The 18327-nt window shown below is 31.6% G+C and overlaps 3 protein-coding genes across 3 annotated transcripts; all 3 read right to left on the reverse strand.

Moving 5' to 3' along the window:
• Positions 1–123: 123 nt before the first annotated feature.
• Positions 124–1385, reverse strand: LOC108840925 (uncharacterized). Its single transcript, XM_018613725.2, has one exon. The coding sequence runs from the start codon at positions 1367–1369 to the stop codon at positions 188–190; it is 1182 nt and encodes a 393-aa protein (XP_018469227.1). The 5' UTR covers positions 1370–1385; the 3' UTR covers positions 124–187.
• Positions 1386–1733: 348 nt separating this feature from the next.
• Positions 1734–9124, reverse strand: LOC108822163 (putative cytochrome P450 71A28). The gene is made up of 4 exons (XM_018595190.2): positions 8641–9124; positions 2935–3432; positions 2540–2821; positions 1734–2465 (listed from the first exon to the last, which is right to left on the reverse strand). The coding sequence occupies exons 1-4, from the start codon at positions 9028–9030 to the stop codon at positions 2121–2123; spliced, it is 1515 nt and encodes a 504-aa protein (XP_018450692.2). The 5' UTR covers positions 9031–9124; the 3' UTR covers positions 1734–2120.
• A 145-nt stretch (positions 9125–9269) lies between these two features.
• LOC108839440 (putative terpenoid synthase 7) lies at positions 9270–11931 on the reverse strand. Its single transcript, XM_018612201.2, has 6 exons — positions 11653–11931; positions 11182–11554; positions 10837–11058; positions 10612–10753; positions 9811–10059; positions 9270–9677 (listed from the first exon to the last, which is right to left on the reverse strand). Exons 1-6 carry the CDS (start codon positions 11882–11884, stop codon positions 9390–9392), a joined length of 1506 nt encoding a protein of 501 aa, XP_018467703.2. The 5' UTR covers positions 11885–11931; the 3' UTR covers positions 9270–9389.
• Between the last annotated feature and the right edge of the window lie 6396 nt (positions 11932–18327).

Consider the following 18327-nt stretch of genomic DNA (forward strand, 5'->3'; position numbering starts at 1 on the left):
TGATGTATCACACAGACAAAAGTATAATATCATATTTTACCTTTTTCCTCTCCTGTACATGTTAAAAGTTTTCATTCTCTCGAATAACAATTGCTATGAAAAAAAAAAATCAGCAAGAGAATGTAGTTAAATTCATTTGATTAATCAATAGATGAAAAAGAACAGTTAAATGCGTCCCATTTATTATTCACACGGTTTGTGCTTCCAAGAAACTAGTAAAATCCTCGGTGGCTTGTAACAACCGTGGCGTGATCGAATGATTCGGAGACGTCGGATAAGAAACCGGCGACGAAGTTGAGAACCGAACATGAAGTGGCGACTCCATAGATCTTCTCGATTTCGAACCTGAAGTCTTCAGAACCCCTTTGATCTCTTTCTCCAGACTAGGTTCCTTGTGGAACACGAAAGCCGCCGAAACAGGATCGTCTTGATCGTTTCCGCCTGGACCGCCTTTGATCAGCTCAGAAGGCAAGTCGAAGAAGTGGCCACCGAGATCAACATTGTCCTCGTGAATCATAGCTGAAGAAGTCCACGAACCGCAGTCAAACTTCTCTAACGAGGCTCGAGCAGAGATCACCGTAGTGTCTCTAATGGAAGCGGTTCTTGCCATCGACTGAGTAGAAGTCATCGTCGTGGTTCTAGTGAACGAGGAGTCACCTTTACGTGATGATCTCACCGGTTTACCTTTGCCGAAACCGGGTAGGTATAGACACAACGCGCTGCATTTGAATCCGTCTTCGAACGTATTGATGCTTTTAGAGTTCGCCGTGTTGGTGTTGTTGCTTTTGTTAGACTCTGTTTTTGAGAAGAAAGAGTTGTTTCCACTACTCTTGTTAGAGAGACTCTTGGTGTTATTAGAGGAAGAGAAGCCATTATCATTATGATCATGCTGATCGTTATGCTGATGATGATGATGATTTCCAGTTCTTGATTTGCGTAACAACATGTCGAAATCGAGCGATGGCGTGCATGCACGTCCTTCCCCGCAAGATTTGCTTCTTCCAAACGCAGCGGCAGCGTTTTGAACGAGCATTAGGTCAAGAACTTGCTCCGTGGTTCTGTTCTTCCAACTCGAGCTGTGTCTAGGTGACGTGGATGCTGAGTTCGGGAGGCTGCAGCTTATAAACTTCGTCTTCGTTTGATGATCTCTCGGCCGTGAGGTTATTATGTCGAAGCTCTCGTTCCTCGACAAAAGTGATTTCGGGTCAACGGAGATCCGTCTTTCCGAATCAGACAGCATACTCGTCTTCTTGATAAGAATCTTGGGCTCGTCTCCACGACCAAGAACCTCGAAGTCATGCCAATCCTCTTGACTACTATCGTCTCTGAAGCTACTATCGTCCCTGAAGCTGAGAACTTGCGTCGCCATTTTTTTTATTATCTTTGGCCTTATTTGGAAAAAAGACAATATGGGCAAAAGGCTAAAACATATCGGTTTTAAATACGGAGCAGGATGGGCTGCACGTCGGTTGGTAATTAATTTAGTCATGACTCGCACGTATAATATATAATATTACTATCTAAAGTGTTGTTGACTTCATCTTCTATTAAAAAAGAATTGAAAAAATATATTGGCTAAAAATCTCTTAACTATGTCGTTGACATGAGACCATGCCCAAGATAACGACAAGATCAAAAAGTTAGATCTGCTTGCACGAACTACCGAGTTATAATATTATCAAAGTATCTGGAGGGTACTTACTTGCATCAGTGAAGACCATAAGCCATTTAGATACGGAACAAAAGCACTAGTGTGATGAAAATCAGCTTAAGCTTCTATGAACATTGAATATATATGTAAACATCATTTGATGGGTCATGAGAGGTTTGTGAACTATCAAATGATGTTACGTTGACTCTCGTTGCACCTTACATATTAATGGATACTAGACACTAGTAAAAACACACATCCTATATAGTCACGACATAGTCACCAAATGGCCACTGAAAATCCGTGACTACTACATAAAGAAAAGTAACATAATTACCACGAACGGGAAAAAGCAACAATCCGCAAATGAAATCACGGAATGGCCACAAAATTATTGCGCAGAAACATCATCTGATGGGTTATTGGAGGTTTGTGAACTATCAAATGACGTTGATTCTAGTTGTGCACCCTACATAGTGGATAAAGCTGAAGATGGGAAGGCAATTAAAGGGAACTTGCGGCAAACTTCAATACCGGTTGTTTCAGCTAGATAATACTGATCATCATCTCCAAGTGGTCTACTCTCGACTCTCCAGTTAAACCGGTTCACTAAGTTTGCCAGTGCAACCTCAATTAACGTCACTGCAAAATCTATACCAGGACATAGCCTTCTTCCCGATCCGAATGGAATGAAGTTGAAATCCTGTCCTAGAAATTTCAAATGCATATCCAAATGCCTCTCAGGTTTAAATGCTTCTGCATCTAATCCCCATTTTTGGGTGTCTCGATGGATCGCCCAAGCATTGACGATTACCTGCTCAACAACAAACATATGACATAATTGTTTTCTTTATAGTTTGGGTATATAATTATTTGATTTGCTTTTACTATTGTTCCAGCCGAAATGTCATATCCCTTCACTTTGACATCTTGACTAAGTTGTCTCGGAATTAATATTGGACCCGGGGGGTGTAGTCGAAGGACTTCTTTGATCACAGCTTTAAGGTATTTCATATTCTCAACTTCCTCTTCCGATATATATAACTTATTTCTCGAATATTTTCGGATTTCAGCTTGAAGTTTCTTCATTGATTCTGGATGTCTTATAAGAAGTGTCATTGCCCAATCGACCGCCGTGAAAGTTGTTGTCGTCCCCCCCAAGAATATATCCTACAAAACAAACAAAATTATATTGTTAGTAACATCATTAATTTGAAATTTCTTGACTTATATTTCTATTATAAGGATATTGCTCTTGATTAAAGGATTAATGTCTTGATTACCAAAATGATGAGTCTGATATCGCTTCTATGAAGCTCGAATCCATTTGTCTTCTCTCTTTGAATACGTAACAGCATATCAACAAAATCAGATGCCTCTTTATTCTCAGCTTCATCTACATGTTCTTGCACCACTCTTTCTAGAAACTCCACAAACGTTTTGCTTACTTCCTCCATTTTACGGTCCAAACCACGGACTTTATCTATCCAAGCCAAACATGGGATGTAATCTCCGACTGGAAATGCGCCTAAAAGCTCCATGATTTTTCTCAGTTGATTTTCAAAATCGCTAGTGCTTTCTTCACGGCTATATTTTCTTCCCATAGCAATTTTACATATCACATTGTTTGACATGTTAAGGAGTAAATCGCTTAGGTTTACCGATAAAGAAGAAGAACTTGCTTTCTCAAGCTTCTCCATCATTGCACTTATCTCTTCTTTTCTTACATTCTCAAAAGACTTCACCATTTGCTTGCCGAGTAGATGGACAGTGCATAAACTCTTCATTTAAGGCAGAACAAACAATTTGTCAGCTAATTAAATGGTAAGCTAGTCTTAAACCAAAATATTAAAGATTAGCGTATAATGTGAAATTTTATATTTTGACTAACCTAACATCTTTGTGACACACCAATCCATTTTTCACATTATATATTGTTGTCCTGAAAAATGGATTGGTGTGTCACAAAGATGTTAGGTTAGTCAAAATATAAAATTTAACTGTAGAAGATCAGGACAACAATATATAACTAGATGATAATCCGGAGTAAATCTATTTAATATGTATTTAAATATTATAATTAATATTCATTTTATTGTTGATAATTTTTTTATATTTTATTAAAGATGAACATTAAAGTATCATTTGATTCGGTTTGTTTCTATTCAGTTCGGATTTTCACGAATTCGGTCTGGTTTGGTTCGAATCTTTACAGGTTCGATTTTGAGTTATGATAACCAATTTAATTTTTTTAAAAGATTAAAGTTCATATATACTTTTAATTTCTAAAAATCTAAAAAATAATAATATATAACATATAAATTTGAATAATGTATGCTAAAATACTTAAATTTAACATAAAATTTGGTTTAACTTAAATTTGGATAGAAAATCAATAGATATTTTAAGTACCTTTGGTATTTTGAGTATCTTTTACCTACTTTAATCATATAATTTCTTTGTATATATTTCCAAGTATTTTGAACAACTTAAGAACATCCTATATATTTTGTATATTCTTTTAGATATTAAATTTAAGAATAATTAATAAATTTAAGTATATAAATCAGGTTTAAATATACTTGAACACCCGAAATATTTTGGTTCATGTCAATACTAAAACTTTTAATCCGTTCATATATCTAACCAATTTTGCTGAAGTTCAGTATTATTTTTCATATTAGATTTGGTTTGGTTTTTTTGGATTCAGATATTGGCCAACCCTATATTTTTATTGTAACAAAATTTTAAATAATAGTGATGATGGTTCATATTTATTTTGGGTATGTAACAATTTTTAAACAAAAACACATTCTACTATGTACGTGATTCATTTAGTTAATCATTAAAATTTATTCTAGGTTCATTTAAGGAAAACGATGTACTGGACTAAAAAACGTTACTATTTTAGATTGTCAAATTCCAAATTATTCTTTGTTAGTGTTGTGACGGTTAGGAAAGAAAAATTATTATGCAATTCATGTTCTCACTAGGTAATTTCAATAACTTCTAATGTATCGGTCTGTTGTAATATTTTGAAAAATATTAATTAAAAAGATCTTACACTTGCTAAAGTAATCATTTGTTTTTTTAACTAATATACATGGGATTAGAATAATCACATAAATAAAATAATACCTCTTGTTTAGTCACAATATTTTATAGTAAGTAAATCAAAATAATTATTTTTATTTATTTTATATGGTATATAATTAAATTTGAATAATATTGAGATGGATAATAATATTTTTCAATATATATATTTATTATCATACGGTTTTATTAGAATTTTAATATTTGCAGTCAAAAAATTAAAACCATTAATCCCGATTTTTTGATATGATAGTATTTCAAAATTAACATATTTATGTATTTTTATATTGTACATATTTTTATTTTAATGATATTAATATATGAATATATTAAATGAGAATTCATATTCATACAATTTTATGATCATTTGCATCTTGTTATAAGAAAAAAATTCAACTGATATTTTTAACATTTTTAGTAATTTATAGTCATTTAAAAAATTAAAAATATAACATAAAAGAAATTTTTATTTTTTTAATTTTATGGTTGATGTGATTGTTTAATTTATTTTAATAATACAAAATTAAATAAAAATGAGAGAGGATACAAAAATTGTTATCAAATCTTTATTATTCATGATTATTAATTTTCATATATATTAATCATACTAGGTAATTCTGTAATTTTAATTTAAAATAGAAATAGAGAATATTCTTTATACACTAATAATTTATTTAATAGTTAGTTTGATGATAAAATATAATACATATTTAAATGAATCAACATATTTTCTAAATATTTTAGAAATCATTTAGGTTAAGGGTGGGAAGGACCAGGTATTTGGGGGTATATTAGGATATTCGGATCCATAAAATTTCTACCCAGATCCGGGTTCGAACCTTCCAGATATCCGGACTAAAATTCGAATATCCACGGATACCCGGATCCAAACATTTTTTATAAAAAATTAAAAATTAAAATTCAATTCAAAGTTAGCTAATTAACCACTTATTTAATCTATTTAAAATTATTTTTTTTAAAAAAAACTGAAAAATAATTGAATTTTAATAAAATTAAAATTTTAATTATATAAACAATATATGATATACATATACATATATAAATCTAATTATATTTTAAATATTTTAAATATATAATAGGTCCAAATATCTTGATTTTCATTACCCGGATCCGTATCCGTAGAAACTTAAGAACATCCTATATATTTTGTATATTCTTTTAGATATTAAATTTAAGAATAATTAATAACTTTAAGTATATAAATCAGGTTTAAATATACTTGAACACCCGAAATATTTTGGTTCATGTAAATACTAAAACTTTTAATCCGTTCATATATCTAACCAATTTTGCTGAAGTTCAGTATTATTTTTCATATTAGATTTGGTTTGGTTTTTTTTGGATTCAGATATTGGCCAACCCTATATTTTTATTGTAACAAAATTTTAAATGATAGTGATGATGGTTCATATTTATTTTGGGTATGTAACAATTTTTAAACAAAAACACATTCTACTATGTACGTGATTCATTTAGTTAATCATTAAAATTTATTCTAGGTTCATTTAAGGAAAACGATGTACCGGACTAAAAAACGTTACTATTTTAGATTGTCAAATTCCAAATTATTCTTTGTTAGTGTTGTGACGGTTAGGAAAGAAAAATTATTATGCAATTCATGTTCTCACTAGGTAATTTCAATAACTTCTAATGTATCGGTCTGTTGTAATATTTTGAAAAATATTAATTAAAAAGATCTTACACTTGCTAAAGTAATCATTTGTTTTTTTTAACTAATATACATGGGATTAGAATAATCACATAAATAAAATAATACCTCTTGTTTAGTCACAATATTTTTATAGTAAGTAAATCAAAATAATTATTTTTATTTATTTTATATGGTATATAATTAAATTTGAATAATATTGAGATGGATAATAATATTTTTCAATATATATATTTATTATCATACGGTTTTATTAGAATTTGAATATTTGCAGTCAAAAAATTAAAACCATTAATCCCGATTTTTTGATATGATAGTATTTCAGAATTAACATATTTATGTATTTTTATATTGTACATATTTTTATTTTAATGATATTAATATATGAATATATTAAATGAGAATTCATATTCATACAATTTTATGATCATTTGCATCTTGTTATAAGAAAAAAATTCAACTGATATTTTTAACATTTTTAGTAATTTACAGTTATTTAAAAAATTAAAAATATAACATAAAAGAAATTTTTATTTTTTTTAATTTTATGGTTAATGTGATTGTTTAATTTATTTTAATAATACAAAATTAAATAAAAATGAGAGAGGATACAAAAATTGTTATCAAATCTTTATTATTCATGATTATTAATTTTCATATATATTAATCATACTAGGTAATTCTGTAATTTTTATTTAAAATAGAAATAGAGAATATTCTTTTATACACTAATAATTTATTTAATAGTTAGTTTGATGATAAAATATAATACATATTTAAATGAATCAACATATTTTCTAAATATTTTAGAAATCATTTAGGTTAAGGGTGGGAAGGACCAGGTATTTGGGGGTATATTAGGATATTCGGATCCATAAAATTTCTACCCAGATCCGGGTTCGAACCTTCCAGATATCCGGACTAAAATTCGAATATCCACGGATACCCGGATCCAAACTTTTTTTATAAAAAATTAAAAAATTAAAATTCAATTCAAAGTTAGCTAATTAACCACTTATTTAATCTATTTAAAATTATTTAAAATAAAAAAAACTGAAAAATAATTGAATTTTAATAAAATTAAAATTTTAATTATATAAACAATATATGATATACATATACATATATAAATCTAATTATATTTTAAATATTTTAAATATATAATAGGTCCAAATATCCTGATTTTCATTACCCGGATCCGTATCCGTAGAAACATTACCCGGATCTGAATTCTCCGGATATCTGTTTTTTCGGACTGGATCGGATCGCAGATCCATATTTTAAATCCGAAGCCTAATTCTGGTGTAGTGATTACAGGTGGGTACAAAAAAAAATATTGAAATAGTCCAGGATTAATATATAAAGGATTATGCAGTGATATGCGCTTTGTCAGGATGAAGTATATACTAATTATTAAGTAATATTTTATTATAAAATTATGAATTTTTCTTGGGTTCACTCTCTAGGGTGAACCTTTAGGTTCACCAACCAATAGGAATTAGTTATTTTAAATTGAGTATCTTTTGAAAAAGGAAACAAAATAATTGTCAAGTTATATTATGTTTTAAAATAAAAAAAGTAAAAATAAATAAAAGTAATAGTAATTGTATAAATGTATTTTAAAAAACTATATATAAATTTTAAGGTTTAGAATTTATCTAAAGGTTTTAGATTTAGAATTAAAAAATTCAATGTTTTTATGATTTAGAGTTTGATATTTATGAATTAGAATTTATGATTTATCCAAGGGTTTAGGGGTTATCCAAGGGTTTAGGAGTTATCCAAGGGTTTAGGGGTTAGGATTAGGATTTAGGTTATAGTTTTTTGCTGGCGGATTTAAAATTATTTTTCAAAAATTCGTTTTTTGTTAATTACTATTTTTATTTATTTTACATTTATTTTAAAAACATAATGCAATTTGATAATTATTTTGTTTCTTTTTTTTAAAGATACTCAATCTAAGATAACAAGTTTCTATTGGTTTAGGTTCACTCTAGGGGTGAACTCAAGAATAACTCTAAAATTATACCATAATTAAGCTTTTATGATGATGAAATAGAAAGTTGTAGAAAACCAAAATGGGTGAAGGAAGGAGCATAGCTGAGGGTTGACAAAAAATAGGAGCATAACTGAGGGAGGTCTATCTATCTACTTCATAAATATTCTTGTCAATGTTCTATAATTAAAAAAAAAATTTAAATCATACCTTCATCTGTCTCCAATATTCACCGTAACAGGAAAAGGCCACATCCCGTCCACCGTTCATAATGATATCAATCGCTTTCGTTTTCGGGCGGTTAGCAAACTTAAGGTCGTGCGTTTTCATGACGTCATAAGCTCCGTCGGCTGAGGAGACCACTAGAACAGGGACACGGCCAAAGTGAAGGAGCATGAGCGGTCCGTAGCGAAGGCTTAGGGAATGGAAAGCGCGGTGAGGATGGAGACTGAGATGGTGAAGGTTTCCTATCACCGGAAGTTGCCATGGAGACGGTGGTAGATTAAGTTCGGGAATAGTGGTGGTTCGTTTGAATAGTGATTTTAGGAAAAGAAAGGCTAAGAGAGTTGTCAAGAATAAAGAGAATAATATCAATTCCATTTCGATTCACCACAAAATGTTGGTTCGAACAAAGAAAAATAGCGTCAATACTTTGTTTAATATAGCAATAATGGCTCTGGTCTACCTCTGCCCTCTGAACTAAATAGTAGTGATAATAAATTAGGATCACATCTTGATCAAAAAAAAAAAAAATAAATAAATAAATTAGGATCACATGATGACAAAGGCTTTATGACATATAATAATGTCCTCAAAACGAAATAGATAAAATAATGTAACGACTTAAAAATAGCAAATACCCAGAGACAAAGGTCACACTCCTACTCATTACCAGTGTTTCCACTCAATGTTTTTTTTTTTCTTTTGAAAACTATTTTTCCACTCAATGTCTTCAGAGGCTAAATCACATTAAGGTAAAGAGAAACAATATAGTCCTTAATTTTGCCTTCAGGATGTGTTAAGCCTTCACCGTAGCCGTAGGCAACGTTGGCCATGCGTGCACAATTGATGGCTTCCTTGAGAACTCTCCTTGGCACATCTTTTGTGGTTAACAACTCCTCGTTCACTATTTTATCATTCTCAACACGCATTTTATTGAGCTCCTTAAAAGCGTCGGTTTTTGTAACTCCATATTGTTTCGTATAACAGTTGATCCCATTAGTTACATATCCTCTACTCATGTCATCCTAATCAACACAAAAATTCCATGAAAACACACACACTTTTATTTCCCTTAAAATACACGACATTTCCGATTTAATACACAAACTTTTAAAGGTTTGTCCATTTATATTTATAGAACGAATCATTTATTTGTACCTGGAAACCGGTCATGTCATTCATCAGACGTCCATTTATAGATAATGCTTGGATGATTTTTGGTCTTGATTTGAGCCACTCATAAGCTTCCTCCGTAGCAATATGACCCATGCCCATCAAAGTGCCTGCCATAGTCGCATACAACGAGACCTCCACCTCACCGACCACCATATAATCCTCAAAGCTAGGCACGTGAGCGAATTGCGCCCATTTGGTAAGGTCAAGGTTGGATTTCACGAGTCTTTTGAACTGCTCGTTCAAAAGTATATAAACACGTTATATTAGGAACCTTCATGCATGGTTTATGAGTTTCACCCCGACAGTGAATAGCAAAAAGTATCATTTTAAATATATATAAGAAATTTATTATTGAAAAAGATGGATAGATAAATAATAATTATAGGCCGGGTAGTGTTAGGAATCTCACATTGAGATAAGATGGGACCTTGGATAATAAAATACCTAGTAACCATTTGTTTATGTGATAGCTAACTTTTTTTTTTTTTGATAAAAAGTGATAGCTAACTTAACATCCCTAATTATATTATATAAATAAAAGAATATCATCAACTCTGAGAAATCATTTCCCAATAATAATTTTTTTAACTTTTTAATTATTGGATTATAAGTGGCTGACAAGTGGCAAATTCCTTCCTTAAAACTTCAAGGCTTTTCTCTTTTCTATTTTTTTCATTTGAATTTGAGAAACCCTTGAAGAAAACTACCAATCAATGGCCTAATTTGTATGTAGGTGCATGTTAAATGATTTGATATACATGTATACTAAGAGTTATTGGTTACCTCTTCGACTGTACTTTTCACGCTGTAAGATCTTCCTTCTGACCCTACTTTTTTTTCGAACTCTTTGAACACATCCAGTATAAATTTAAACACGAACTTCAAATAATTTGGTTGTTTATCCATGCTTTTATCAGGAGCCCACCTTATAATATCATTACAATCGTTCTTATCAATGATCAACGTCACCATATTGTTAATCATGTGGAATTTTAAAATGTACCGTACCTTTCTAGACTGTTGGCGAGGCTTTCAGCTTCAGAGATAGAGGCATATCTATCAAAAGTGTCGTCAATAATGAGTTCGGCCGTGTAGAACTTAGTCAACATAATTCTCGCATTTGAGAACTGTGGCTCAAAATACATCGATATCACAAAAAAATGTAACTCCACGAGCCTGTCTCTGAAAAAATGTGGCAACTTAGATGCAAAGTCAAGCTCCTTGTACCATCTTGCATTCAGACAAAGACACACATATATTTATATGATAAATGATGAGATCAAGGGAAATTTTCTTCAAAGGTTCTATTTCAAACGATATAGAAATACTAGTTACCGAGAAAACTATATATACTTTGAAAGAATTTTGAGCTCCTCAAGGTATATAAGCTGCAATAACTTGAAATTGAGCTTTGAAAACTTGAGTAATGTCTCGTCATGGTCTTCTTCTTGTTGGTAGAATGAGATATATTCCATCGCCACTAAGATCTCCATGTTCCAGTGCTGAGATAGACCAAGAGCATTTTGTATAAGCCTTGAGAGATGAGGGCTTGTACGTCCTGCCAACGACTCCAAATGTTTTGTTGTGAAGCTCAACGCTTCGTCCATTATATAATCTCTTGTCGTCCTCAAATGAGCGGCTTCATACAAGATCAACATGCCTTTAGCATCCTTTGTTAAGGAGTCCATAAACTTTCCATCATCCCCTTTGAACCTCTTGAACACATCTATATACATTAGAGATTGTAAAATCTTACTATACATTTCGCTTTAAAAAATGAACATGTTAATTATATCAAATTTAAGATAAGCATAAATAACTTACCAGCCGACATGTTGTAACCATATGTTCTGAAAACCCAAAAGAAGATGGAGATTGTGTAAAGGTCACGCTCATATGCGATCATATCATCAATATTCTCAAAGGCATGTGTCAAGGTCTTTTCGATCTCATTCTCAAAATGATACGCAACACCAAGACTGATCATCAAATATATCAGAAGTATTTTCCTCTTCACGGAGTCATGACCTTCTGCATGGTAAGAGGACATGAGCATGTCTCTGACGTTGGGCTTGATTGCTTCGAGTTTGCTTGCAAGGACATCTAGTTCCTAAAAAAAATACGCAAGTCAGTAACCTGTTTTGTTAAACAAACAATTTAATTACATGGTGTATATGGTAAGATTGTGACACACTGACACTACAAACAACACTAGTATCATGATTAAAGAATGGATTCATCCCCTGTGGTGAACTCTCAAATTCACCTCAATTGTTAGCACCAATCAAAATGCCGTGTAAGATTAATAAAAAAAGGAAACAAAATTAAAAAAAAAGGAAAGAAATAAAAAAGACGTAGACTAATTTTTTTAACGCCATCCATGGCTTCTTCTTCATCACCTACACAAAATATTGAAAGCTTCTTTATCATCCATACAGAATATTGAAGCTTTATTGGTCAAATTGGTAAACCCAAAACACTAAACCCTAAATCCTTGGGTAAATTCTAAAAACTAAACCCTAAACCCTTGGATAAACCCTACATCCTTGGGTAAACTCTAAACCTTTGGAATATCTCTTTATCCAAGGGTTTAGGGTTTACCTAACGATTTAGAGTTTACCCAAGGGTTTAGGGTTTAATATTTTGGGTTTAGGGTTTAGTATTTTGGGTTTAGATTTAAGATATAAGGAAAGAGGATTGTAGACACCAATTTGACAAATAAAACTTTCAATATTCTGTGTAGATGATAAAAAGCTTTTAAAATTATGTGTTGGTGATGAAATTGAAGATGTTTTAATAATATAGATGATTGTAATTGAAGATGTTTTATACATCCAAGTTTTAGTTTATAATATATGTTAATCGATCAATTTTTTATTTGTTTAAAAAATCTACAACTAAAAAAAATTATAGAAAATTCTAAAATAGTTGTACAAATTTTTATTTTCATAGCAAATAAATAATGCTTTACAAAGATAAAAAGGAAAATTACATCAAATACATTTACATTTTAAATTCTACAGCCAAAAATATATAGTTACATTCATTCCAATCATCTTTTAACTAGCAAAGCTTTCATAACATGTTCTGGACCTTACAAACGTAGCGATGTATTGCGAGATTGCAACCATAATAAAATCCCACTTGGTGGAAAAAAAACAGATTACACCGCCCATTGTTTTCGCCTTAACCAGCATCTTAGATAAAAAAAGATCACAACTTGTTATAGTTTCAAAAAAAACATCTTCGATAAAACAAACTTTCTCTCCCATACTGTTGTTGAGTTCCGGTGTACTTTTCACAACCACCTCCTGTAGTTATTATACGCACAACATTATGTTAATCATTGAGCCAAACGAGTCATGGCCGACATTTCCAAAATATTACAGCCTTTGCCGAGCCACTAAGTGATTCAGCCAAAGTCTGACACTGACCTAACATAAGAGTAGAGTGTCTATCTAAAAATATTACTTATTTTCATGGCTCCCAATCTTCAATATATGAATTAAATTCATATACATTACGGGCCGCTCTTTCAACGCCACAATCTCTGGTAAGAGTCCATGGGCCTGAACAACCCCACGTTCTAGTATAACCAAACACTGAATCAGTTTTATTTATTCCCAATGTGCGAGTGTATTGACTCGTCGTATGATAATGTGTGGTTCTTTTCTTTTCTTAATTCGATTTCCATTTAGAAAAAACAACTTGGACAGAAATGAAGTGTGCGAATAGAAAATCCAAAACGAGCTGATAAACGGAAACAGAAAATAATTCTTTGACAAAAAAAAGGAAACAGAAAATAACGAAATGATAATTATAAATCCTTTTGAAGTTACATGGCAATCCTCATTTTTCATTCGAGAAATTCTTCATTATAGTATACTTGCAAATTTTACGTCGGTAGAATAACAGCACATGGTTTATAATCATTTTCAAAATCTTTTGGACTAGTAGAGACTAAGATGTGTGACATGTGTCTTAATCTTGTTTAAAATCGATTATAAGAAATTAAGTATGTCTTGAAAGATTTCTAGTTGGTAAAAGGGTTTGTATCTTCGGCTTTACAAAGTTGTGTGTTATAATACAACATTGCGTTCCCCTCGATCGTATATAATCCACAACCTGATGAAAGTTATGGTTATATACACCACGATATCTTCCGTACGTGTGATTTATTGAATTCCTTGGCAGTAATTAACATTGATTTCTTCATCAAATTCTTGATCCAGACACAGAATCTGGTAGATTGCCGTTGTAAGAGGAATTTATGAATAGCTTTCTTCTTTGTTCATAAGTCTCTATTTTGGCATCCGGCATCCCATAGATTTCAGTCTCTCTAGTCTTATTTTTGTTCGTTGTAACTTGCAGATAATTCATGTACTATTGCACTGATTAATCACTTCCTACTCAGCAATATAGTGTCTTCTGACTAAAACAGTGAATTTTATTGTATTTTTTTTTGCTTTAAACTTTGGTGCATTAATATTTAAACACACTAGTGATTATCATAATGGATCAGGACCCATTACTGATGAGAGTGAGAGACAAGGTCTATGAGAGAGTCTACGATGCAGAAATGGAGCTGACCATTAGCCCATTAATTGGGACATTCAATAGCCCAGAAGTAGTGGCCCATGAAATTAAAAGAAATCAAAAGTCAGATCATTTCTTTCTGGATGCGTCCGTACGTAATATGAATCCGATGAGGATGAGGAAGCTGAAGCAATCTAGAAATTAAGAGTCAATTTTATTGTATTTCTATGTGTTGTTTTACATTTTCAAACTAAATACAATTGTATTCTTTTTAAAGTAAAAAAGTAAATATATTTTAAAGAATAATAAGGAAAAAGAAAGAAATATTCATGTTTATTTTGAAATTTATATGTGATATCAAACTAACGGTATCTGTTAAACTAAGAAATACCCACACATCTCGTTCATTTCACGACACATTGTTTTTTTCTCTGGAAACTGACACGACACATTATATTGTTACACCGGAGTAAATATGTATAATAGTAATCGTAGATGAACAAAACAATAGGAGTTTGATCAAAAAAAAAAAAGAACAAAACAATAGGCACACACATAAATATATGAACCTAAATATATCTATGTACATCAGTACATGTGTTATACATGAGTGCAAATATGAGAAAATGATGAAATGAATGATACTTCATATACGATATTTTTAATGGATGGTTGTCCATTGTTTTGTTCATCGAAGACAACCGATAATGAAGGCAACCCATGTGCATGATTGTATACTATCATCATAGCCACCAATCTATGACCATTTCAAAAACCTTATAATTTGTATCCTTTTTTTGTCACTGAATAATTTGTATCCTTAAAAACAATATATATAAATCATGTAAACTATTTTTTTTTTGATCAAATCATCATGTAAACTATTTTTTTCGATAGAAAGGACTCTTACAAAAACTATGTATATGTGTGCTCCCTTTTAGATTAATCAAAAGGTTAGCGAATCATTTTCTGATTTTTAAAAATGTGAATTCTTTGTAAGAAAATAATTTGAACCATTGAGGTTCGCTATTTCTTATTTATATTTAGTTAAATGGAAAAGGGATTAAGATTTAGGAGTGTAAGCCATGTTTGTGTTTGAGATTTCATAGTTTATTATAGAGATTGAGGGTGGGATGTCTGTCTTCTCCCATAATTATCTCTAATCATTTTCATCATATTCATTTTTGTTTTTAGACAGCCTAATTTCTTTCAAACAGCTAGGCCATGTGAATTGTTTTTTTTTTTTTTTTTTGAAACACAAACTTACTTTCATTAATACTTAATCTTCTACAATACAATAAAAAGAGGGAATTATCCATCCTCTTTGATAGTAAACATAAACTAGAACAGATAAATTAACTAAGTAGGATAGGTCTTCAATCGAAGATGACAGCGAATTCAAAACGAAGTTTGAATGCATCGAAAAAGCTTTCACGACAAAGTCGTGCAGCATGAAAATAGTCACATGTAACGTTAAGGTCCAGAACTCATCAACGAGAACCACCGAAGTGATTTCGATTGCATCTTCAGGTCCCGTGGAGACCGCTACACAAGAATACAAACCGATGAGGAAACTTAAGCAGACACTCGGCATTGTTGCCAAGGAAACATCTCTTTCCATGGAAAAAGAATATGGTGACGAGATTTTCTCTCCAAATGAGGAAGAAACTCGAAATAGGACTGATCCCGATGAACCCATCGGTAAAGGCTTCACACAAGCAGAATACAATATCATTTGCACAAAAAGGAGTCCGGTGAATCCACCAGAAAACCTTAGCATCCTATTCAAAACCTCACTCAAATAATTTCTGCTCACTAACTTAAGCTCTAACAGCTTTCGGTACAGATCTGAAGCCTTGGTCAACAGTGGAACCCCACTTACACATGGCTGTAGAGTACCAAGATCCAAAAGAGAGGAGAGCAGTTGCAATATGGAACGACGACCGAGCACTAGGAGCGGCGGAGGCTGTATGGATGGTGGACGGATTGGTCGGAGAGACATTGATCTGGAGAAGCTGCGGCATGGATGTGGAGCACATGGTTTGAAGCTGATAAGCACGGCGGAGCGGTGGGGAACCCCCCAGAAAGTCACAGAGTCGGTGGTCAAGGCTCTGAAACGGAAACACGAACCTCCTCTTCTCACGGGGAGAGACAGTCTCAAAAGAAATTCGTCGTCGCGAGGGCCACCGAGGAGGGAGACGTCGAAGGATAGCGCAATAGAACGAGCAGACGATGGTGAGGAACAAGAGCTGAACAAGAGATCCCGACGCCGGCAGCCATAAGCCTCACCGGCGTCGAGGAAGATGGTGGTTGACGGCGCCTCGATTCTCGAACCCGAGAGAGAAAATTAGGGCGAACAAACAGAAAAGAGTTTATTGGAGTTTATTGTGAATTGTTTTTTCTTTATTTTCTTTTTTCAGTGAGTTTACTTATTTTGTTTAATATATCAACTCAGGTTTTTCACGCCAACAGGTGACCACCTTACTTTCAATTAACATTTGGAGTTGGTACATTCTTCATCAGAAGGATACGAAAACTGATTATTATTTTTGAAGTTTTTCGTTTATCTTTCTAGAGTTTAAGTATAGCAACAAAATGCTTGACTCTTAATAAATCCAAAATACTTGCATATTGAAAATTCATATCGGTCAACATTTGAGTTTTGGAGACAGATATTCTTGGTCTTGGTCAAAAGTATGAGTTTACCAAAAATGTATCCTTCATAAAAAATATGAATGTTCGAAGTGTTTCATTTTTTATCCTTCGATCAACCAAAAGGGTATAAAACTAGAAAAAAGACCTAAGAAACCCCCTTTAAGTTTTTTTTTATTTAAATAAAAGTTTCTTATAGTATATTTTAGGTTTATATGTCAAAATGGTTTAGATTTTAGGAGTACCAAATCTACTACGTTTCAGTTTCATACAAATTACTTGATATCGACCTAATTATGGTTTTATGAATATTAAAAACAATATTCATAAACAATATATATATATGCTTTGGTTTACTGTTATATATATATATATATATCCTTCAAAAAGAGTCTAAGTCACAAATAGGCCTAGTCACAAAATAAACTTGAACTAGAAAGAGATGCTTTGGTTTACTGTTATAGGAATGGTTTTGGGTTTAGTTGAATCAAAGTTAACGCATTTTCATTTACCGAAAAAGTCTGAATGGTAATATGCAGAGCTATGTATGGCATAGTGGTTACAGTGTTCTTCTGGTTAGGTTTATGTACATTAGTTCGACCCTCATTTTTGTTATCATTAAGACTTTGCTATTTTGAAATATTATAGTTTTTTCAGTTTATGTTTTATGCCATTTTTTAAAATAATTTTGATTTGTTTTTAAATTTATAAGAAAATTTGTGTATGAAGAAAAATAAAATTTATACAAGAGATTTTCTCTATAGTCTTATTACAAAGTATGTGTTATAAAATTTTAAATTATTATTGTGTTAAAATTTATAAACAATTTTTTTTATTCGCCTTGGTCTTAGGCCTCCTAAAATGCTCGCACGGTGTTATATATATGTATATTGGTTATTATTAATAGCTTATTATTAATAGCAGCGGTTAATCACCATTTCGAGCCTAAGTAGTAGACTTACATGTTACATAGTTACAGGGCTTCACCAATATAATAATATTACACGAATTAAAAGTCCAAACTACATTTTAAGATTTTGAGGATAATCATAATCCAACTCAAAGTTATAAACATCAACGGAATAATCAAAACAGAATAATATAAGTTCTTATGTCTTGAACAGAATAATATGACATTATATAATACTCCCTCTGTTTTTTTATATAAGTAGTTTTGGTTGAATGCACAAAGATTAAGAAGTGTATTATTTATTTTAAAAATAGCATTTGATATATAAATTAAATATAGTTAGACTAATCATAAATAAGTTCACATTATTTGATTGGTCACACTATACCCAATAAAAGTAA

The sequence above is a fragment of the Raphanus sativus genome, chromosome 2 (assembly GCF_000801105.2).
Source record: "Raphanus sativus cultivar WK10039 chromosome 2, ASM80110v3, whole genome shotgun sequence".
Taxonomy (NCBI): Eukaryota; Viridiplantae; Streptophyta; class Magnoliopsida; order Brassicales; family Brassicaceae; genus Raphanus; species Raphanus sativus.